Source organism: Canis lupus, chromosome 10, assembly GCF_003254725.2.
Source record: "Canis lupus dingo isolate Sandy chromosome 10, ASM325472v2, whole genome shotgun sequence".
NCBI lineage: Eukaryota > Metazoa > Chordata > Mammalia > Carnivora > Canidae > Canis > Canis lupus.
The window spans coordinates 46,822,956-46,847,203 of record NC_064252.1 but is presented as its reverse complement, the minus strand read 5'-3'; the positions used below and the strand labels follow the sequence as shown (position 1 = coordinate 46,847,203).

Genomic DNA, 24,248 nt, shown 5'->3' with positions numbered 1-24,248 from the left:
TAGATAAGGTATTTTATAATACTATTCTTGCATCTAAAAGTTTTTAAGGGGCAGCTCTGGTGGCGCAGCGGTTTAGCGCTGCCTGCAGCCCAGGGCGTGATCCTGGAGACCCTGGATCGAGTCCCACGTCAGGCTCTCTGTATGATGCCTGCTTCTCCCTCTGCCTGTGTCTCGCCCCTCTCTGCCTCTATGAATAAATAAATAAAATCTTTAAAAAAAAGTAAAAGTTTTTAAATGAATGTGCTATCACTTTTAAATTTCCCGTGTGCTTCTTTGAGTTGCTGTACATGTTGTAATTCAGTAGCTGATCTTTCCCTAAAATGAAGTATCTAACTTTTGGTATATTCATATTTTAATTTTAGCTTATATTCAGTCTCTTTTAATCACTGCTACAGCTGGGTTAAGTGTGTGTGTGGGGGTGTATGTGTATATGAGTGAGAAATTGAGGTAGGTATCCTTGCAGCTCCCCTCCACTCCGTGATGGTGAATATCTTCAAGGACACCTTGTCTAAGTTTTCTTAGTAAATGCTTTGTAGTAGGACTTTCCTACCCAACTGTAGGAGGCCCAGACTAGGTCAGGGAACAGAAGAGCTGACGTGTCAATCAAGTATAATACGTACATACATACGTGTGGTTTTACTTAAAGAGCCTGTGGGAGGTGTTAAAGGGGAGCCTGTGGGCCAGAGTGTGACTAGTGGGAAAGAATGGGGTTTATTAGCATATGCCACTTTCTGGCCTATGACTATAAGATGTAAAATATCCTCATTTCTCTACAACTTTTAAAATGTTGCTAATCACCTTTCAGAAATTATTAATTTTAGATTTTTTTCCCCCAGCAAAATGTGAAAAATATAATTTGGTTCCATTTTCCTAGACTCTCACTTAAAAAGAGAAGTGCTGTTTTTTTTTTTATGAGAACATATGAAAATAATGGAATTTTATTTTATTTTTATTTTTTATTTTTTTTAAATTTTTATTTATTTATGATAGTCACACACACACACACACACAGAGAGGCAGAGAATAGGCAGAGGGAGAAGCAGGCTCCATGCACTGGGAGCCCAACGTGGGACTCGATCCCGGGTCTCCAGGATCGCGCCCCGGGCCAAAGGCAGGCGCTAAACCGCTGCGCCACCCAGGGATCCCTGAAATTTGATTTTAAGGAGTGTTGGATGATTATTGTCCTACCCTGCTTCAAGATCATTCATGGCGGGATCCCTGGGTGGCGCAGCGGTTTAGCGCCTGCCTTTGGCCCAGGGCGCGATCCTGGAGACCTGGGATCGAGTCCCACATCGGGCTCCCGGTGCATGGAGCCTGCTTCTCCCTCTGCCTGTGTCTCTGCCTCTCTCTCTCTCTCTCTCTCTCTGTATGACTATCATAAATAAATTAAAAAAAAAAAAAAAAAAGATCATTCATGGCATTTTAGTGGTCATTTTTATTAGGTTGGTAAGATTTAAAAATTTCATCTCTGACCAGCCTTCTAGGCATTAGTTGATAACTTGCTTTCCTTCTCCCCTTTTGTGTTGTATTTCTTATTATTTTTATTACGTATCTGTGAAACATTTCAGCATATAAAAATGTACAGTGAACAGTGAACATCTATAAAACCACTTCCAAGCTAAAGAAGTAAAACATTGCACATAGAATCATATGTGCTGTGGGGTCCTCCACAATTTGTGCCCCTTTCTTCCCCCTCAGCTATAATCACTAAGCCAAGTTTTTCCATTTTGCATTCTTTTATGACCCTTTTTTTTTTTTAAACATAAATGGTATCATCCGTACATCTTTTTATAGTTGGGGTGTTTACAATGAACATTATTTTTCAATGAATGAGCTGTAAGTCCATAAGTTCATTGTAATGTTTTTTTTTTTTAAGATCGATTGATTTTAGAGAGAACATGGGGGAGGGAGGGGCATAGGAGAGGGAGAAGGATTGAGAATCTTAAGCAAACTCCGTGCTGAGCATGGAGCCTGTCAAGGGGCCTGATCCCGTGTTTGGGAGATTATGACCTAAACCAAAACCAAGAGTCAGACACTTAATTGATTGAGCCACCCAGGCATTCCAAGTTTATTATAATTTCTGAATGGTATTACACTGTACATAATTTCTACCTGGATTCTGCTTCATGTGAAATGGCGCTTCCCAGTTTTATTTCACATTTCTTTGATACCTGGCTAGCTTTAACATCTTTTCCTGTATTAATTAGTCTTCTGGATTACTTCTGTGAATTGCCCATTTAAAGACTTTTGGCTACCTTAAACTGGTTATTTGTCTTTGTCTTGTAGGAGTTGGGTTTTTTCTGTTTTAAAATGATTTTCCTGGGGCCCCTGGGTAGTTCAGTCAGTTTAGCGTCTGCTTTCAGCTAAGGTCATGATCTCAGGGTCCTGGGATCAAGCCCTGCATGGGTTCCCTGCTCAGCGGAGCGACTGCTTCTCCTTCTCAACACCCACTATCCCTTGATCCCTGCTCCTGCTCTCTCTCTCTCTTTCAAATAAATAAATAAATAAATAAATAAATAAATAAATAAATAAATCTTTAAAAAATGATTTTCCTGATAACTATATTCCTTTCTGGTTATTTGAGTTACACATACCTTCTCCCAATCTGTGACTTCTCCTTTCACTTTGCTTATGCTATTATTGCATGAAAGTTTTAAATTTTATTATTATTTTTTTAATTTAAATTCAATTTATAGTACATCATATTTATAGTATTCAAATGTAGTGTTCAGTGATTTATCAGTTATGTATAACATCCATTGTTCATCGCATCATGTGCCCTCCTTAATACCTATCACCCAGTTATCTCATCCTCGTACTTACCTCCCATGCAGCAACCCTCAGTTTGTTTCCTGTAGTTAACTAAGAGTCTCAAGGTTTTTCTCCCTCTCTGATGACTTCTCATTCAGTTTCAAATTTTAACGAAATGGAATATGTCAGCTTTTTCTTTTATGGCTTGTGCATTTGGGTCTTGATTAATAAATACCCCAAGGTCAGAATGATATTTTTTTATTTCTTTTTAAAGTTTTAGAGTTTTACTTCTCACATTTCTGTCTTTATACCACCTGTAATTTGTTTTTGTTTGTGCATAAGATAAGAAAATAATTTTATTATTTTCTACTTAATTAATATACAAGCATTTTTGATACAGTATATCCTTTCCCCTTAATTTATAACACTGTTCTATCTTTCATGTACTGTTTTTTTTTTGATATGCATATCTGTTTGTGTGCTGTATTTTATTGGTCTACTAGTCTGTCTGTCCCTGAGCCAATATCATTATTTTAATTACTGTCTTTTTAATAAGTTTTGGTATCTGGTAGTATGAATCTCCCTTTTTTCCCTTTGGAATTGTTTTGGCTATATTTGTTCAACTGCACTTCCATATAAGTATAGAATCAGCTTGGTAAGTTCAACCCCTTTTAGAATTTTGGTTGGAATTTAAATTTATTGATTTGTTTGGGAAAGATGACTTTATATTGAATATAAGCACAACGATAACCAAAAAAATTAATTGTATTTATACACACCAGCAACATACAATATAATCTTTAAAATACCATTTGTAATCACTACAAACATTATAAAATATATGGAATTAAATCTCACAAAAGATCTATAAGATTTCTAGAAAATTATTCTTAAAAACAATGAAAGACATAGAGGAAGATCTGAATAAATGGAGAAAAAAGTCATGCTCATGAACTGGAAAATTCAATATCCAAAAAGATACTGGGGTTGACTCGTTTGGGTGTCTGCCTTCCTTTCCGCTCATGATCTCAGGGTTCTGGGATTGAGCCCTGCATGGGGCTCCCTCCTGGCTGGGAAGCTTGCCTCTCCCTCTCCGTCTCCCACTCCCCTTGCTTGTGCACTCTCTTAAAAAAAAAAAAGTCACGCCAACAATTGCTATACTACAACTAATGTTACGTAAATTCTTTTGGATTTTAGATTTTCTTTGTGGATAACAATATCCTCAGTGAATAATGCTTAAATGTGTTTTATCTTTCTAATTTTTGGCCATAGAACATTTTTGCGAATATGAATATAGTGATTTTTCATACAATACCATCTTCCCATACAGAGACCAAACCCACAACTTTCACATGATGAATATTTTTTACACATTGATAGATTCACTTAAAGGCTCTTTAAAAATATTTTTTACATATTTTCACTGGATTCATAAATGAGGTTGGCCTATGGATTCTCTTTCTTGTGCTGTACCTGTCCTTTTTTTTTTTTTTAAGATTTTATTTATTTATTCATGACAGAGAGACAGACAGACAGACACAGGCAGAGGGAGAAGCAGGCTCCATGCAAAGAGCCCGATGTGGAACTCAATGCCCTTACCCCAGGGTCACGCCCTGAGCCGAAGGCAGATGCTCAACCACTGAGCCATCCAGGCATCCCTGTCCTTATTTTTTTTTTTTTTTTTTTTAAAGATTTTATTTATTTATTCATGATAGTCACAGAGAGAGAGAGAGAGGCAGAGACACAGGCAGAGGGAGAAGCAGGCTCCATGCACCGGGAGCCCGATGTGGGATTCGATCCCGGGTCTCCAGGATCGCGCCCTGGGCCAAAGGCAGGCGCCAAACCGCTGCGCCACCCAGGGATCCCCCTGTCCTTATTTTTTATGTAAAATTTTTATTGGATTATAACCTTAGAAAGTTATGTTTAAATCACATGTATACCGCAGTAAAGTTCCACAGGTGAACACACTTCTGTAACTAGCAAGAGACAGAACATTTTAGTACCTGTAAGTTTCCTCATGTTCCCTTCTCATCAGTACCTTTTCCCCAAGGGTAACCACTATTCTAACTTTAACACCTTAGTTTTAGTTTTACCTGTTTTTTAAAAATTTTAAATAAATGAAACCATCCATTATATACTTTTTTGATATGGCTTCTTTTGACCAATGTTATGTTTATCGTATCTATCCAAGTTGTAATTTATTCATTTTCATTGCTATATAATATTATATAACTTCTTCATTCTTCTGTTGACGAACATTTGTGTAGTTTTTTAATCTGGATTATTAATCCAGGACTTTTAAGAACATTCTTGTACATACCTAATGGTAAACATTCATGTACCTTTCTTTTCAGTAGATACCTAGGAACGGTTATTTGGTATGTTGTATATTAGTTTTAGTAGATATTACCGTTTTCCCAAAGTGGTTGTCCTTACTTTATTTTTGGACTGATAAAATAAATTTGGGAGTCTTTTCTTCTAGTAGTTTATATGAATTGGGATTATGTATTCTTTGAATTATGGCAGAACTTATACATAAAATGACATGGGTCTGGTTTTTTTGGTAATTAATAGGTTGGGTTTGTTTTTCTGTTTTTGGTGTCTGGGTAGGATTTTTATCTATTGATTTCCTTTATGTAATGATAGCCTCTATCTAATTTTTAAATTTCTCCTTGAATTTGCTTTGATAAATTCTGTTTTCTGGGAAATTTTTCATTTTGACTTAATTCTTCAAACTGATTTAGGGTAGTATTATAGTAGTTTTGCTTTATTCTCTGGTATATCTGTAGTCATGTCATTTGGTATTCCCATGATACTGCTTATTTTCTTCTTTCTTCTTGGTTAGTCAGAGGTTTGTTTTTATTTTAAAATATCAGCTTTGGGTTTTGTTAATGATCTTGCTTATGTTGTTGCTTTTTTCAAATTTTCTGCTCTTTTAAATTTTCTCTCTGTTTTGAATTTATTGTTTATCATCTTAATTGGATACTTAGCATATTTATTTTTAGTCTTTTTAAAAAATAGAAACATGTAGGATATGCATTTCTTTTAAGTTCTACTTACAAATGTTCATGTGTAGCATCTTGGTTGTTATTCACCTCTAAATATAAACAATTTTTTTCCTTTGACCAGTGTATTTTAAAAGTGTCAGTTTTAATGGTATTTAAAGAAATCAGTTTCTAATTTAATTATAGTATAATTAGAGCATAATCTGTAAGATTTTAATTATGTGGTATTTGTTGAGATTTTATTTGTAGATAGATTTAAGTCATTTTAAAAAATAGATGTTTAATGTGTACTTGAAAACAGCACATTGTGTCTATTTGTTAGGTACAGGATTTTGCATATGTCCATTGGACCAAGCTTTTTTTTTATTGCATTGTTCAAATCTTACTTTTAAAAAATTGATTTATCAGATAATAGTTGTTTTATTAAAATATGCTATTTTAGGAATGCCTGGATGGCTCAGCAGTTGAGCAGATGCCTTTGGCTCAGGGCATGACACTGGGATCCAGGATCAAGTCCCCCAGAGGGCTCCCCAGAGGGAGCCTGCTTCTCCCTCTGCTTGTGTCTCTCCCTCTCTCTCTCTCTGTGTGTCTCTCATGAATAAATAAATAAATCTTTTTAAAAATGTGCTATTTTTTCTGTGGATTACCTATTCTTGTAATTCAGTAATTTTTTTTTAATTTTGAGGTTAAATTATTGGATATGTACAGATCTAGAATTACCATGGTCTTCAACGCAAAACTAATTTTCAGATTTTTATTCTAGGTTCATGCTTTAAATATTCTTAGAGCCTTGTTCAGAGATACACGTCTGGGAGAAAATATTATTCCGTATGTTGCTGATGGAGCTAAGGCTGCAATTCTAGGCTTTACATCACCAGTCTGGGCAGTAAGTGCTTTTGCCATTTATTTTCATTCACCTAATTATAGTTCTAAGTAGGTTTTAATAAACTACTTTTTATCTCCTTTCTTGGGTTTTTAGCCATAACTCTTTGTTTTCCTATTTAAGTGATTGCATTAGGGATTTTAGCATGTATCTTTAGCCTCACAGTCAACCCTTAAGTGGTATTTATCACTTCAATTGAAGTTTAAGACTTTATAAGAACCTAACAATATAATACTTCGATTTCTCTTCTCCTAATCTTTGTGCATTTATTACACATTCCACTTTTACGTGTGTTACAGACCTATACTACATGGTTATTTTTGTTTAAACTGTCATTTGTTTCTTTTTCAAAATGTACCATTTTAAAATGTACAGTTCAGTGGCATAAAGTACATTTGCAGTGTTGTGCAGTCATTCCCTTTGTTTTTTAGAGCATTTGCATCATCCTAAACAGGAGCTCTGTATCTATTGAACAGTTTCTCTTCTCCCTCTTCCCCCTTTCCCTAGTAACCTCTCTTCTACTTTCCAGGCTCTGTGAATTTGCCTATTGTTAAGTACCTCATATAAGTGAAATCATAGAATGTTTGTCCTTTTGTATCTGGATTGTTTCACCTAGAATAGTGTTTTTAACATAGTGTGTGTCGTAATTTCATTCCTTTTTAAGGCTGAATGATGTTCCATTGTGCATATATGTGACATTTTGTTTATGCATTCATTTGTTGATAGACATTTAGATTCTTTCTTTTTGGCTATTGTGAATATGCTACAACAAACATTGGTGTATAAGTACTAAGTTTCTGATTCTAATTCTTTTGTGTATATCATATGATAATTCTGTGTTTAACTTTTTGAGAAACAGCCAAACTGTATTCCACAGTGGCAGTACCATTTTATACTTCCATCAGCAATATACAAGAGTTCTATTTTCTTTACACCCTTGCCAACACTTACTATTTTCTGTTCTGTTTTGTTGTTGTTGTTGTTGTTGTTTTTTGATAATAGCCAACCTAATGGGTGTGAAATGCTATCTCATTCTGGTTTTGATTTATATTTCCCTGGTGGCTAATGATGTTGAGCTAGAAGTAGAACAACTCTTAGTATCTTAATGAGTTTTTCCTTTGGATGCTGTGGGCTCTGGGTATCTGTGTTGAGTTCAAGTGTTGTAAATATACTCTATTAAAGGGTTAGAAACAAACAAACAAACACAAAGTATTAAAATGGAAGAGGTTAAATATTGAGTCACTTTTTTGTTTGTTGTTTTGTTTTGTTTTGTTTTGTTTTGTTTTGCAATATGATCACTGTTTTGGACTCAGAACTCTAAAGATAGGGGACAATACCCAGGATAGTAGCTGTTGGGTTTAAGAAGGTCAACTTTCATAACTCTTAGGAGAAATACCATGATTTTATTGTCTTCCTTCCAGAATAAAGGAGACTAACCTGTGGTTTGTGAGTACTTGACATGTGGCTTAAAAAAAAAAAAAAAAAAAAAAGACTGTCAAAGGGAGAAGAGGAAAGAAGCTAGACCTTAATATGTTACTTGCAAAATGGAGAATTTGCTAGAAAGGCAGGTGTTCCGGTCAGTGATCCACACAAACCATTTTATAACTATAAGATAAGCCTCTGAGAGTCAGTATATCGTAGTATAGGCAAAGTATAGGCATAGCCTCTGAGAGTCAGTATGTCATAGTATAGTATATTAGGAGTCAGACTGCTAATGTGAAGAGGAATCCTCAAGGTTGCCAACTTCTGCCTGGAAAATTGGGCGTCTTCCTGTAAGAAAGACAAATGTCTAAAATCCTGTCTAGGAGCATTGCCTAACTACTCCCAAGGACACAGTGTTTACCTTTTGCATTTTCAGGAAGCAGAGAGCAATACCTGTGTACCTTTAGTAGAGTCATAGAGGTAGGAATGTGGCTTGACCATCCGGAAAACTAGAGATCGTAAAACTGATTGCCAGAAATATCAATATTGTTTTCTTTAAGTCATAAATTCAAGATGAACAAAGAAATCTTTCAGAGAATGAAACCTGGTGACTTTTCCAACCTTTTAATAAAACTGAAAGTATCAAAAATGAGTGGCTCATTTTTTTAAAAATCTTTTTTTGGGGACCTTTAAAACAGTAACACATGTACCAGAGAAGTTTTGAAAATAAAGAAAAGCATTAAAAGAAAAGTGAAAGTTACCTGTTTAACTACCATACATATATAGTCATTATTAATTTTCTGCCTTTTTTTAAATGTGGGTTTTATATGTTTGTAGTACTCAGATACACACATATATCCACAAAAAACTGTGTAAATATGTGTATGTGCTCATGTGTAGTTTTATTTTTGGGAATCTTCCTTACTAACCCTGGTTATGAAGGAATCTTTTTGGTTCTGGTTATTTCCTCAGCTGTACTAGAGGAAGTCAACACCATAGCCCTAATGATCAATCTATGACTTTAATATATTGATTGTTACATTTTTTCTTATAAAAACTTTAATATATTCCAAAACTATAAATAAACATAACCAATGAATGTGAAGAGGGCTTCATTTTAAAACTATTAAAATTTACAACAGTTTAAAGCAGGTTACTACAGGATTCTCTGTTGAGGTCATTTAAAGAATTGATTTTTCCTGAATGCAGGTGAAATGTGTTTTAACTTATAGAAATGTAATTTGTGTGTATCTTCTCAGGAATGTATTTTGTGCCTAAAGATCACTACATCTGTACTTCTGACTTAACTGTTTTCTCTTGGTGGAGAGGAAAAAAAATAACAAAACACAAGTAAAATTAACTTAATGTAAATTTTGCAGTAAAGGGACATTTTCCAACAAGCATTCGTATATAATTTTATTTTTACAGATTCCTCAGTCTTTTGTATTAAGACCAACAGATTTTTTGATCTTTGCCACTTGTTGGACATTTTTAAAATATAAGGGAAAGGTATTGTAAACATATTAGGCATTAGGCACACCTACTGTGTGGCAGATGATATATTAAACACTAGAAATACAAGAATAAATAAGACATAAACATAATAATGGCTGTCCTGTTGAGAATTTTCTGTACCTGGCATCATTTACCTTGATAATATCTGTTAATGCTCAGGACAGCTTTGCAAAGTCAATTCTATTACTATAATCTCCATTTACAGATAAGGAAGACGAGGCTCAGAGAGGCAAAATAACTTTGTGTAAGGACACACAACTATTATCTGTCTGACTCCAGAATCTGTGCTATTAATGGGGAAAGTTTTTGGTGTTGTAGGAATACAAAGAAGGTGCATTTTACCTACCTTGTAGGGTTTGGGTTCTTTTCCTTAGGAAACAGAGCTGGAAGTATAATCTAGGTGCTAAGGTTTTATTGAATGGTACAAACTCAAAGCAGCAAGAATGAAGGAAAAAGTAGGTGAGACAAGGAAAGAGGAAAAGTATTACTGAGCAGGCCTTGAACTTGCAGGAAGACTGAGCTAGTTGTCTGGTCTCGTGATAGATCTTCTGGGCAGGCCATGTGAAACTGCCACCTCTTGGAACAGTCCCATCTCCCCTCTTACTGGTCAAAGGTTAACACTTGGGGCATTAGCACAACTCAGACAGGTGCTGGCACAACCCTCGGGCAGCTGCAAGAGAAGGCAGTTCCCATGCCCTGTGGTAGCGTCTCGTCTGAGTCTGAAAATGGCTGGATGAGTCACAGCCTCCATAGATTTAGTTGGGACAGACCTGGGCTTTGGAACTGTGGCTCCCACTGCTCCCACCTTTATGAGAGAGCTTCTCAGTAGGAGAGTGCTGGAATCTGATTGATGTAGTTAAAAAGACTCAGTTGAAAGGTGGCAAGAGGGAAGGAGGAAAACTAATCAGGAAGCTATTGTAATAGTTCTGATGGCTCAGAATGGAAAAATATTAGTAAAAATGGTGACAGGTGATGATTTTTGACATGTATTTTAGAGATGAAGCTAGTCAAGTTAAAGAGCCTGGGTGACTCAGTTGGTTAAGTGTCTACCTTGGGCTCAAGTCATGATCCTTGGATTCCTAGAGTCAGCCTTCTGGGCAGGGAGCCTCTTCTCCCTCTCCCTCTGCCTCTCTCCACCTCCTGCCACCCACCATACCACTTCCGCTGCTCATGCTGTCTCTCAAATAAATAAAATCTTTATTAAAAATTTAGGTAAGAGGGGGATCCCTGGGTGGCGCAGCGGTTTAGCGCCTGCCTTTGGCCCAGGGTGCGATCCTGGAGACCCGGGATCGAATCCCACGTCGGGCTCCCGGTGCATGGAGCCTGCTTCTCCCTCTGCCTATGTCTCTGCCTCTCTCTCTCTCTCTCTGTGTGTGACTATCATAAAAAAAAAAAAAATTAAAAAAAAATTTAGGTAAGAGTAACTTACAGGTGCATGTATAGAAACTGAGACATTTCTGGGCAGTCCCTTTTTTTTGTTCAGTGACTGGAAAACCTGATCTTTCCCTGCATCCTCATTGCAGGGCAGGTAACTCATCTTCCCAGCTTGCCTAGAAACTCCACTGAGTGTACCATTGTAGCATCGTACTAAGACCCACACTGGTCTTATAGTTCTATCTGGTATATCGTTAGTTGTTTCCCTCAGGCCAGCTCTGGTCTGCAATATGCAGTGGGTTTCAGAGGAGGAAAAGGAGCCTTTCAGATATTTCCAGTGGCACTGCCATGTATATACTCTGTGCTCTGTTGGTATGAGCATGTTCAGAGTCTCTGGTAGTTGTGAGTTTGCTACAAGGGTTCCAGGTGGAAGGCTGTGTGGTACTTAAACCTAGCCATGCTCTCTACTCATTACGTTACATGCCTTGGCATGGAGCTTTACTCACAGGAAAGGTACTTTATTTTTTTTTTTTTTTGGAAAGGTACTTTAAAAAAGAAATCACGCATAGGTGGTGTATTGAAGCTCTGTCTCTCTCTTTGCCTCACTATTTTGGAACGAGATTACCACGAACTCCAGACTTGGCTGGCCCTCCCCTTAATCTTAGGCCCAGAAATCTCAGTACAGCTTTACTGGATTACAGATGAGGGATTTATGACCTAAATTTTTAAGTGTCTTTTTCATGGTCACATGGCTAAGAAGTGATGAAAGGCAAATTAAAATCCAAATCCCATTTAATTTTTTCAGAAAGTATTTTTTTCTATTATAAACTGGCACCATGTACACTAGACAAAATATATTACATGCAGATCCCATTCTTAGGGATGTGACCATCTGTTAAGGGTAAAGGTGTATGATGTATAAATGACTGTACCACATAGTGATTGCACATGATAGTTTCTGTCTGCATTTTTATTTATTTTATTTTATTTTAATTTTTTCAAAGATTTATCTATTTATTCACAAGAGATATATAGAGAGAGGCAGAGACATAGGCAGAGGGAGAAGCAGGCTTTTCACAGGAGCCCGATGTAGGACTTAATCCCGGATCCCAGGATCATGACCTGAGCCTGAAGGCAGTCCAACCGCTGAGCCAATCGCTAAGCCACCCAGGCATCCTTGCATTTATATTTTAAAACTATTTGTCAAGGGAGCATTTATGTTAGAAAAGCCATATATATGTAAGAAAAATGTGTTATGTGCACATATACATACACACAAGCATACACACTTCTACACACACACATATTGCTTTGTGAAACCTAATTTTCTTTTCCTTTATCAAATCCTTCCATATTTTATACAAGTCTATATGGTTAGCTTTTTCATGCTTGAAAGGAAAGAAAATGTTATGTACTTAGTGAAAAGAAAGGAAGAATTGATAGTAATTGTTAATTTGTAGCTGAATATCAGGTCCTTATCAACCATATGTTGGGGGCTTGATGGAGAAAGAAGTAAGAAAACAGGACGGTTTTCTGGTATTTTTCTTATGATAAGGATTGATTATAGCTGAAGTTATTTGGCAGCCATTCTATTCTCTCCATTTTTTACTACTACTTTTTTCTATTGTCTCTCCTTTTTACTTGTATTCTCCTTGATCCATCCTTCCCAAACAGGACATGTTTTCATTGTTGTTACTATGAAGAGTTTTTCAAAGTATATTAGTACTGATTAGTACCTTTTTCATTACCTACATTGATATGATATCAAAGATTCATATTAGCATCTACTATGAATGATTTAGGAGTTGGTAATGCAGTTTGTCAGCCAGTCTTAACCTCTCTCTCAATTGTACTTCTACATAATTTCCTTCTTTAATTAGCTTTGTAGTGGATTGGGACAGAAAATATGGATGAAAATAAAAAGGAGTACCTTAAAAAAAAAAAAAAAGGGAGTACCTTAACCAGATGTCCTGGAAGCATTTATACTCCTGCACGAAAAAACGGGGATGCTCTTCTATCTTAAGTAACAAGTAGTGTCTTCCATGCTAGTTATTTCCTCTGTATTTACATTAATGTTTCTAATGTTATGCTATATAACTTCTACACATTTAAAAATATAGTTTATATTTCAACATATGAAAATCAATATAATGTACCATAGGAATAGTGAAGGATGAAACCACATGATCATCTAAACAGGTGCAGAAATCCAAACACCATTTCATGTTATAAATAACAATTAACTAGGAATGGAAGGGGACTTTTTCAACCTGACAAAGGGTACCAATGGAAAACCTGTAGCTAATAACATACTCCATAGTGAAAGACTGAAAGTTTTCCTCATAAGATCAGAAATAGGACAAGGATATCAACTCTTAACCATATCTATTCAATATTGTACTAAAAGTTGTAGGTAGGGCAATTAGGCAAGAATAAGAAATAAAAATCAGCCAAATTGGGATGTCTGGGTAGCTCAGTGGTTGAGCGTCTGCCTTTGGCCCAGGACATGATTCCGGGATCTGGGATCAAGTCCCACATCAGGCTCCTTGCAGGGAGCCTGCTTCTCCCTTCTCCCTCTGCCTGTGTCTCTGTCTCTCTCTGTGTCTCTCATGACTAAATAAATAAAATCTTAAAAAAAAAATCAGCCAAATTGGAAAGGGAGATGCAAAACTTATCTATTTTTCAGTGATAGTCTTCTGTATCGAAAGTCCTGAGGAATAAACACACACACACATTAATAATACCATCAAAGGGAATAAAATACTTGTATTTTGTTAAATACATTTAACAAAAGAAATGTGAAGACTTGTACACTGAAAATTACAGAACATTTTTGAAAGAAATTGAAGGCTCAAATAAGTGGAAAGATATTTCATGTTCATGTATTGGATAGCAATACTCCCCAAATTGATCTACAGATTTCAATGTAGTCTCTATTTAAATCTCATCTGAATTTTTTGCAGAAAATGACAAAGTGATTGTAAAATTCAGATGAAAAGCAAGGGACTCAGACTAGCCAAAACAATCTTGAGAAAAAAAGAGGACTCACATGCTCAAATTTCAAAACTTATGACAAAGGTGACAGTAATCAAGATAGCATGATATTGGCATAAGGATAGACATTTATAAATCAATGGAATAGAATTAAGTGTCTAGAAATAAAACCTAACATTTAGTAAAAAAAGATAATTCAGTGAGGGAAAGAATAGTCTGTTCAGCAAATGATACTGGGGCAATTGGATATACACATGAAAAAGAATGAATTTCCTTCTTATCTTATGCCATATTAAAAAATTAACTCAAAATGAGTCAAACTCCTAAATGTAAAAAGCTAAAATGGTAAGACTTTTAGAAGAAAATATTAACTGCCAATCTTTGTAACCTTGGGTTAGGTAACAGTTTCTAAGATATGACACCTAAAGCACAAGCAGCAAAAGAAAAATGATAAATTAGACTTGATAAAAATTTAAAATGTTTATGTTTCAAAGAATACATCAAGAAAATGAAAACACAAAAGACAGAATGGATAAAATATTTGTAAAACATATATCTGATATTTGGTTAATATATAAAATATATAAAGGACTTTTTTTAAAGTAGGATCCATACCCAGCATGGAGCCTATCATGGGGCTTGAACTCAGGATGCTGAGATCAGTACCTGATCAAGATCAAGAGTTGGATACCCAACCAAATGAGCCCCCCTAGTGCCCCAGAATATATAAAGAACTCTTAAGGGGATCCTTGGGTGGCTCAGTGGTTTGGCACCTGCCTTCAGCCCAGGGTGTGATCCTGGAGTCCCAGGATCGAGTCCTACATCGGGCTCCCTGTGTGGAGCCTGCTTCTCCCTCTGTTTCTCTCTCTCTCTCTCTCTCTATATATATATATATATATATACACACATATATATACACATATATACATATATATACATATATGTATACATGTATCTATGTCTCTCATGAATAAATAAATAACATCTTTAAGAAAAAAAAACTCTTAAAACTCTGTGAGAAAAATTATGACAACCTGGTTAAAAAATAGGCGAAGAACTTGAAATTTATCCAGAAAAGATATGTAAATGTACAATAAGCACATGAAAAAATACTCAACATCATTACACAGTAGGGAAACAAAAATATTCAAATCATTACTCAGTAGGGAAACGCACATCAAAATCACAATGAGATACCATTTCACAACCATTTAGAATAGTTCAAATCAAAAAGATGGATGGTAACAATTATTGGGGAGCATTTGGAGACTTGGTGAAATCAGAACCCTCATACATTGCTGGCACAAATGTAAAATGATACCACCACTGTGGCAGGTCCTCAAAAGGTTGATGTACAGCTACTGTTACCAGTGGGGACATCTGCATTGTGTGAATGAAGGTTTTGTTTCTTGGATTTCCCATGAACGATTTACGTGAGGATCCGCACTCAAATCAAGACAGCCAGAAGGAAAGTAGCAAGCACAAAGCAGCTTATTAAGGACATTATACTCTCAAGGTGGGAGAGTGGGCAGGCCCAAAAGTGGCCACTGTACAGGAGTTAAGGGTATCTTTTCTTTTTATGTTTGCATATGTTGTAGGTCATAGCTAGAGCAGTCTCTGACTGAGGTTGTTTCCAGTCATCTAAGATACTCTTGATGGAACTGTCATGGCCATCTTCTGCTATGGGGATGAGTTAGGGGTAGGTTGAAGAAACCACAATGTAAATATATTATAATGAAGCTATACCTTGGGGGCAGAGATTGGAAAGGAGAGTGCATATTCTGCGCCCGTGGCTCCTGGTCTGTCAGCCCTGGGGCATTGGAAGCCATAAGGCCAGGATGTTAAAAGCCACGAAGTCAGGATGCTATGCCCCAGGCTTCTAATACATCACGTATTTATCACTGCCATTGCCTTTAACTCTTGTCTGACTGCCTACTCTATCATTACTATATGACCCAGCAGTACTATTTGTACCTATGTATCCAAAAGAAATGAAAACATGTTCACACAAAAACTTGTATAGGAGTGTTCATAGCATAGTTATCCATACTAGCCCCAAATGGAAATAACCCAGATGTCCATCAGATGATGAGTGGATTTTTAAAATGTGGTATATCCATGCAATGGCATATTTGACCATGAAAAAGAATGTCATACTGAAACATGCTATAGCATGGGTGAACCATGAGAATAGCTAAGTGAAAGAAGCCAGATGAAAAGGCTGCCTACTGCATGATCCCACAAATATGAGATGTCCAAATAGGCAAGTCGATAGAAATGAAAGTAGATTAGTGCTTGGCCTGGTGTGGGCAGATGCGTAATGACTGGTAATGTGTATAGCGTTTCATTTTGGAGTGATGAAAATACTACATTATGAATGTAATAAAAAACCACTGAATAGTACCCTTTAATATGGTGAATTTTATGGTATGTGAATTTTATCTCAATAAAAGGAAAATTATCTTTTCAATGCCTTAAAAATCATTATTTGGGGGCAGCCCGGGTGGCCCAGTGGTTTAGCGCCACCTTCAGCCCAGGGTGTGATCCTGGAGACCCGGGATGGAGTCCCACACTGGGCTCCCTGCATGGAGCCTGCTTCTCTCTCTGCTTATGTCTCTGCCTCTTTCTCTCATGAATAAATAAATAAAATCTTTAAAAAAAATCATTATTTGTTGGCCCTTGGGGGTTGCTATGTCATGAACTCATTATTCTGCAAACTGGTAAATTTATGGAAATGATTCTTTAGTAATCAATTAACAGGGTAACCAAAGAGCTGATAAGGGAAAACTTTATTTTTCTTAAAATTGTATCTAATTAAAAAAAAATTGTATCTAATTAATGGTAGAATATCACTGTTTTGCTACGCCTACTGGAATCGATGATGATGATTATGGCTCCTAATAAGGGAACTTGGTACTGAATTTATCAGGCTAGTACTGTTGGAACCCTCAGATCCATCTTAATATTACTGAAAGACTGTCTCCTGCCTCCAGTTTATTGAATCAGACAAAGGGATTTTTTTTTTTTTTCTGGGGGTACCAATTCACTTTGTAAAACAGTCCTCTAAGTTTTGGTTAAGGTGTTCCTTGGCAGTCATCCTCTTTCGTCTCCAGGAATTCCTATTTTGGCTTGATTGCACTTGGCAGCCTTTGTTAGAAAGTTTGGCTTAGGGGTAAGTTGGAATTTGTGCTTCTGTTTTTCTGTCTTTGTGCGATTCCTGAGAGGAGACAAGGTTTCATATGACTTTACCAAGTCATTGTAAACCCAAGAGTTTTTGGGCACTAAGTCAATAGACCAGGTGAGAGAGAATCAAGATCTGAGTGAGGGCATATTGATAGTGTAACAGGACAGATTGATTTGTTGTTTGGGGACATTAGGGCAGGTAGTAGGTGCTTCATTAATGTTGACTGTGGAATGAACATAAGTGAATTTGTCCAATTTTAGGGTTTCATAGCAATATTGGTATGAATTATGCCACTTTGGTATGAATTGTCCACTTCCAGAGTTACCATGTGTGAATTGAGTCAGTCTTGGGCTTCAAGAGGAGAGGTTGCAAACCGGTGGCTGATAGGTCAAATCTAGCGTACAACTGTGTTTTATTTGGCCTCGTTGATGTTGGTTTTTTTTTTCCCCCTTTATTTTGTTGCCAGCATTTCAAAATAGTGAGATTTCACATAAAAACTGGGTTTTTTGGCTTCTCTTGAAAAAGCAGATCTGGCAACACTGGGCTTATGTTCCCTCATGCAGCTCAGCTGAAGCTGAATAGTGACTGCATTAGACTCAGCCATGTGCTGCCCCTGTCACTCACTGGTCCCTGTGGGCCTTTGAATTTGTGACCCTTATTGCAGTGGTTTCAGAGGGCTCTTTTGTAATCTTACATTTGGTTCTTTTAATTATTTTTCTTATGTTGTTTAAACATACCATATGATTATGACACCTATCTCATTAAGATACAGGTTTCGTATTGGCTGTAAGTGTCTTCTATTGCTAGGTATCTTCCATGGGGCTGGCATAGTGACTTACATCCTATAGGGAAGTCAGTACGTATTTATACATCTCTGCTCTGATTTGGCAAGGTAATCGAGGAAGCCCTTTATGCTGTGGCATTCAAGATGTTTTTATGATCCAACAAAACATCTTGACACGTTGGTTTGGAAATAGGTATCTCTGTTATTATCATTTTGAAGAAATGATTTGTGTTTATTAATGATCGTTCCCTCTTTTATTAACCAGTTGTCTCAGACAGTTATAACAGACAACTTATTAAATTACTACATTGTGGTGTTAATAAACAATACTTTGGATATTAAATATTTTCTTGGCCATATTAATTAATGTGGATTAACTTAGATATCATAAATATTTCCCATAGGTAAACAATTACAGAAAATAAATGGAAAGAGCTGAGCTCTTTACTGGGGTATTTCTTGTCAGAAATAATATAGGAAAATGAATTTTTTAAAATTTAAAAATAGTGTTATTTGATGATACAAGTACAAAGAAAACAATTGGTAGTAATGTTAGGAGTACAGGAAAGAGCCCTTGTATGCATGTGGTTGGGTTACAAAGTTTAGTGTAAGAGGAAGTCATTGAGTCAGCTACTGTACAGTTTTTGAAAATTATTTCATGAACACAAACCATATCTTCTTTAGCCCCACATTAGCCAATTGGGTAAGGACTTTGAATGTCAAGTTTGAACATGGTAAATGTTGGTTTCATGCCATATATATTTCTTAACCCTTATTGTGCATTTATTTTTACATTAGGTGAGAAATTCATCCACACTTCTTTTTAGTACCTTGATCACAAGAATATTTGGAGTTAAAAGGGGAAAGGATGAACTCTCCAAAAAAAATAGGTAAGCTTCATCTATTGCTAACTTTACTTTTTACAAAATATTGTCCTGGCCAAAAATAATTTTTGGAAATTTGCTTACTTTTATGGATTTATCTAGAGCATAAAACTATTAAAATGCTATAGTAAATTAATCTAGGCTGCCAAATTGTAAGCTATTGGGCAAAAATACCTACTGTTTAATAAGTGTACCTTTTAAAGCAACAAAAATACGGCAAGGTAGCAAGGGCTGAAATGTCGAGCTTGTTTCTCAGTGCAACAGCTGAAGTTTTTTTTTCTTTGCATCCTCAGGTATTCCTGAAATGTCCTAAATTGCTTTTTTTTTTTTTTTTAATGTGTTTGTTAACCAAGTACTAGCTTGTGTAGTATCTTTGCTTTTATATCTGGAAGTTTAAATGTTTACAATATACTTAATCAGAATGTGTCCCAGATTACTTTTGCATAAACTCTGTAGCCAAGGGGAGCAGTTACAGATAGATGTTGGCTACATGGAATAAACAACGCTTTTTTACTTTTAGGTCTTTAGTGTTATGGTTTTCCTTTAAGATGTTTTCCTCTTAAAGTTTTTTTTAATGTCTGGAAGGAAACTTATTGAAACACTTTGATGATGGGTCATTTTTAGATACAATGCAGAAGTTCCATTAGTTGGGGTTTTTTTTAGAAGACAAGTTTTGAATAGTTCTTTCTTCAGCATGTGGGAGAATTTGATGGTAATCTAGTGGCTTGCAAGTGCTGACACTAGATGTCACTGTCACTGCGTGTTTAATTACTTTCTTTACTTCAGAATCTGATGAGGCCCAGTACTGTCTCTGAATGATCTATAGATAACTAAGGTACTATTCCTCTCCTACCTAAAAAGGCTGATTATCACATTTTAAATTTAGATTTTGAGCTGTTACTTGGGAAAATACTTTCTTGTGATGGAAGTGAGTTTTAGGAATTAGAAAATGTCATGAAATAATTTTATGATGCACCGTTGATAATTCTAATGAAATCTACTGATAGTTTTGAATTGCCATTTAAGTTGCTGCTTATCACCTTATGAAATTTAACAAATATTTTAAAAGAAGGCAATTGGCTTCTTTTAATCCCTTGAGTGTTTTCAGGAAATACTGCAGAGTTGTTTTTTTTTTTTTTTTTAAATCAAGTTGTATTTTTTTTTTAAATAATGCTAACATTATTCCTTTGATATGATTACAATTTTTACTATTTAGCCAGTTTCTAAAGAAATTGTTTCTCTCAGTAATTTGAAATCACTAATATTTGTTTATCCTTGGCTTTCTTTGTTAATAATTCTAAAAAGTGTTAAGGTTTAAAACAGTTTGGTCATGTTATAAGGCCATGATAAATAATGGCATAAATAAAATATGAGATAATTAATAGCGAAATTAATGTTTAAAACTGAACGTGACAATTAAGAAATACTTTTTTCCCTTTTACTTTTATAGTGTGACTATTCTTGGATGCGTATACAGATTTTACTGTGTATAGGAGGAAATCATCAGATTCATTCCATGTAGGTTACATCTGAAGGAGGGTGAAAGAATAACACAATGAAACCATCCTGCTTTAATCCTTTTGCCAAAGGCATGCTGATGGGAGCCCCATTATAAATTCATTCTTCTTAAATAGGAAAGGTTACAAAATATGTAACTTCCTAGAAAGAGAGAAATTATTCCATTCATAAAATCGTTTTGAGTAAAGTTGAAAGGCGAAATGAAGGAAATAATAGTTTTTTTAATATGATGAACATTCTTGGTAAGAAAGAGCCTTTTTTTTAATAATCTGAAGATTGGTCTGTATCATTATGTATACAAGGCTTCTGTTTGCTTAACTCTTAAAGAGTATATTTCCTGGAAGCATCTACTAGATTTGCTCTGCAAAACCTTTAGTGTCTTAAATTAGCCATTATTTGTAGTGGTTATTCTAGTCGTAGTTTGTTTAATTATGTCACTTTTTGTTGAAATGTTTATAACCCTGTTCCCTACAATATTAACTCCCTGAGGGCAGAACCTTTCCCATCTATTCTGTGTATACATAATGGGCACTTTAAGAATGCTAGTAATAATGATGTCTTGTTGGTTGGTTGGTTACTCAACCATCGAATAACTACACTTAGCTGATGAGACCTCACAGGCCAGTTAAGTCTACTTTCACAGCCACAGATTGTTCTGCACACCGTCTTGCAAATGTGTGCTTTTGGTCAGAAGGGAACTGGTCATAAAAAGAACATCTGCCTTTCCCATCTAGTGGGAAAAAAATGTCTATCTTGGAGTAAACAGACTTGGTTTCTAGGCATTTTGCTGCTGCTAGAGATGACCTTAATATACTGCCTCATCCTCTTTGTACTTCAATTTCTCCATCTATGTAACAAGAATAAGATCTGTACTCTGTACTCAGGGCTATGGTGGGGATAAAATAAATGATTAACCATTTATTTTCTTTTAAAATGTTGGAAGTTGGGTGCCTGGCTGGTTCAGTCGGGTAAGTGTCCGGCTCTTGATTTCAGCTCAGGTCTTGATCTCAGGGTTCTGAGCTGGAGTCCCATGGGAGGCTCTAAGCTCAGCACAGATGGAGTCTGCTTGTCCCTCTCCCTCTGCTCCTCCCCTGCCTTACACGTACACATGCTCACCCTCTCTCTCTCAAATAGATAAATAATCTTTAAAAATAAATAAATAAAACATTGGAAGTCCTACACAATTAGAGACAGAGTTTGCTTTTTTCTGTTACCATCTCTATTAAGGTGCTTATCCCATCACCTTAGAGTTAACTGAAATTTTTAAGAACAGAGTCCGTATCTTACCTATTTGTATACCTGGCAATTAACATATGTGTAGCTAGAACACAGAAATAGTTGCTTAAAGAGTAAGTAAATTTTGTTACTAGAGGAGAGATAAGAAATCTGGTTTCTATTCCCTGCCTTTGTTGCCATATAGCCACAATAATCAACTGAGACAAATTAGTTAACCTTTCTGGACTTTGGTTTTCTCCTCTAAGATAAGAGATTGGTCAATCCTGGAGGTCTCTTATTTTTGTAAAATACTAAGCTAAGGCTTTATGTAATTGTTACTAAAATTGTAGGTTTGGTAAAGTGCTCTATTCCCAGTTCCTAAAACAGTACCTGCCTTGTAGTATAGACAAGAAGTTCCCTTTTCATATGTAAAGAAGGGAGCAGGAGGTTCTGCATTCCTATTTATAAGTATGTAGAGTGCACTGGTAATGACTGGACTCTAGAGCTCCTTAGTCTTATTCTAGATATATTTCTTGGATTGTAAAGAATGAGAAAAGTTGTTTAACTTGGTTTTTTAAAAAAATAATGTTACAACATTTTAATTTGCTAAATTTCCTTTCCTTTTTATTTATTACTCCCTAGTTGACTTGGCCTGACAGAATGAATCTTTGATCCTATATAGGAGCAGAGCTTGCACAGCTCTGTCATCTGGGGATTGTGCTGGGCTTCCCAAAATGGTCTCCATCAGCAGTGTTGTGAGTGGGCACCCTTGAACCCTTCCTTGTTACGTACAGGACAGGAGCTAAACCGATGTGTTAACTCTAGGTCTTTCTCTTTAGCCCCTACAAGCATTAACCTCCAACTATTCTAGTTTCAGGTAAATGACAAATGTCAATATATAGCAGCCTGAAAACTTTATTTTTTTTTTTTTCTGAAAACTTTAATTTAGATTTTGCCAAAGCTTCATATTGGTCCTCAGTGTAGAGAGTGTTCTATAGCTTTTGCTTTCTCATTTCATTTCATTTCATTTATTTCAATTTTATTTTATTTTTTAAGAATTTATTTATTTATTCATGAAAGACACAGAAAGAGAGAGAGGGGGGCAGTGGGGCAGAGACACAGGCAGAGGGAGAAGCAGGCTGCATGCAGGTAGCCCAATGCAGGACTCGATCCCAGGACCCTAGGATCATGCCCTGGGCCAAAGGCAGGCGCTAAACCGCTGAGCCACCCAGGGATCTCTTATCTTAACTTATCTTATCATCTTATTTTATTTATGTATTTGAGAGAGAGAGAATGACAGAGTGCATGGACACGTGCATGCAAGTGAGAGAAAGGGGAGAGGGAGAGAGAGATTTTTAAGCAGGCTTCCTGCCCAGCACAGAGCCCCACACAGGACTTGATCTCAGGACCCTGAGTTCATGACCTGAGCCAAATTCAAGAGTCAGACACTTAACCAACTGAGCCACCCAGGCGCCCCTCTCTGTTCATTGTAAATCAATTAATCAGCCAATGAAAATTTGTAAGCCTTTGTCATGAACTCATTGACACAATAGGGGAGTACACTTGGACCTTGCTCAAGGAGCTTATGTTTTGTTAGGGGAACAAAAATTATTATTTGCAAAAGATACAAGTAGAAGACCGTTTGTAGTAAGCAGCTGCACAGTGTGACATGATCAACAGATGCACTAGAAAATCATTAATGGGAAAGCTGCATGGGATGTTTGGGGGAAATAGTGTTTCTTAAAAAGCCTTGGAAATGAGTAGATTTGGGCTACATGGAAACAGGTAGATTGAAAAATGGAACAATAGGATAATAATCTTGGTTTTTGTGTTGTTAAGTTATAATAACCTCTATTCTGTCTTATTAGAGAAAGCTCATATTTAAATTGATAGCTTGGGATGGTTTAGCACAATTTCAGAAAAATATGTTTATAAAAGCACCACTAGGTCAAGTAAAATTATTTCTGATGACTACGTTAGGAGATGTTGAATTGTATTTATTTTACTTTTCTGGGTGTAAACTACAGAGAATTATTTTAGTTTATTTCTCTTAACATCGTAGTTGTGTAGGTCTTAAAGGATCCTCTTAGCATCTGATCTGATCCAGCCTTTGCTTATAGATAGAATTTGAGGCAGTTTCCAGACAGACTGGCTTCTCTCCTGTTCTTCATGTTTTCTAGGAAAAGAGATTCCACAAGTTTCTGTGGTTACCCACTCCATTGTTTAGGGAATAATTGGATTCTCAAAACTAAAATTGAGAGCTGTAGGGCATTTGGGTTTTCATATTTTAGAGAATGTAATTATTAGAATTCAGAATAGCCTATTTGCTTTGAACTATAGAATAGTTTGTAGCAAGCACCCGTTTGGCCAAACTGAAAATCAAATTTTTCTTTGACTGTGGCCAGGATAATCGTAACATCCTCCAACCCAAAGGATTCTCATTTTCTCCATTTAAAAAGCACTTATTATGTGTTTACTCTGGGCCAGGCCCTCTGCTGGTCACTGAGATCCAAAGATGAATCAGACGTGCCCTTGGCACTGGGGAACCTGACAGTCTCATGAAGAATATCTGCGGTTATCTGCTATGCTTGCAGTCTCTGTTCCACGGATGCAGAAGGAAAGGGGTTAGCATAGCTTCCGTGCTTGTTTGTGTGGTTGGCCTCGCCAGACCGTTGATGGGTGTCTAATTTTGCCTCTATTGTACCCCTGCAGAGTGGAT

The 24,248-nt window shown here is 36.2% G+C and overlaps 1 protein-coding gene and 1 long non-coding RNA gene across 9 annotated transcripts in view; one reads left to right on the top strand and one right to left on the bottom strand.

Annotated features, from left to right (window-relative positions):
- The window catches only part of THADA (THADA armadillo repeat containing), a 332,024-nt gene that overhangs the window by 83,237 nt on the left and 224,539 nt on the right, over positions 1-24,248 (top strand). For all 7 annotated transcript variants that reach the window (XM_025465181.3, XM_035696069.2, XM_049115488.1 and 4 more), the window contains 2 exons: positions 6,520-6,642; positions 18,711-18,802. In XM_025465181.3, the coding sequence (XP_025320966.1) occupies positions 6,520-6,642; positions 18,711-18,802 (215 nt within the window). The remainder of the gene's footprint in view (positions 1-6,519; positions 6,643-18,710; positions 18,803-24,248) is intronic.
- LOC112671198 (uncharacterized) overlaps positions 23,506-24,248 on the bottom strand; it is a 32,445-nt gene continuing 31,702 nt past the window's right edge. For both annotated transcript variants that reach the window (XR_007413599.1, XR_004803042.2), the window contains one exon: positions 23,506-23,705. This is a non-coding gene — a long non-coding RNA (uncharacterized LOC112671198). The remainder of the gene's footprint in view (positions 23,706-24,248) is intronic.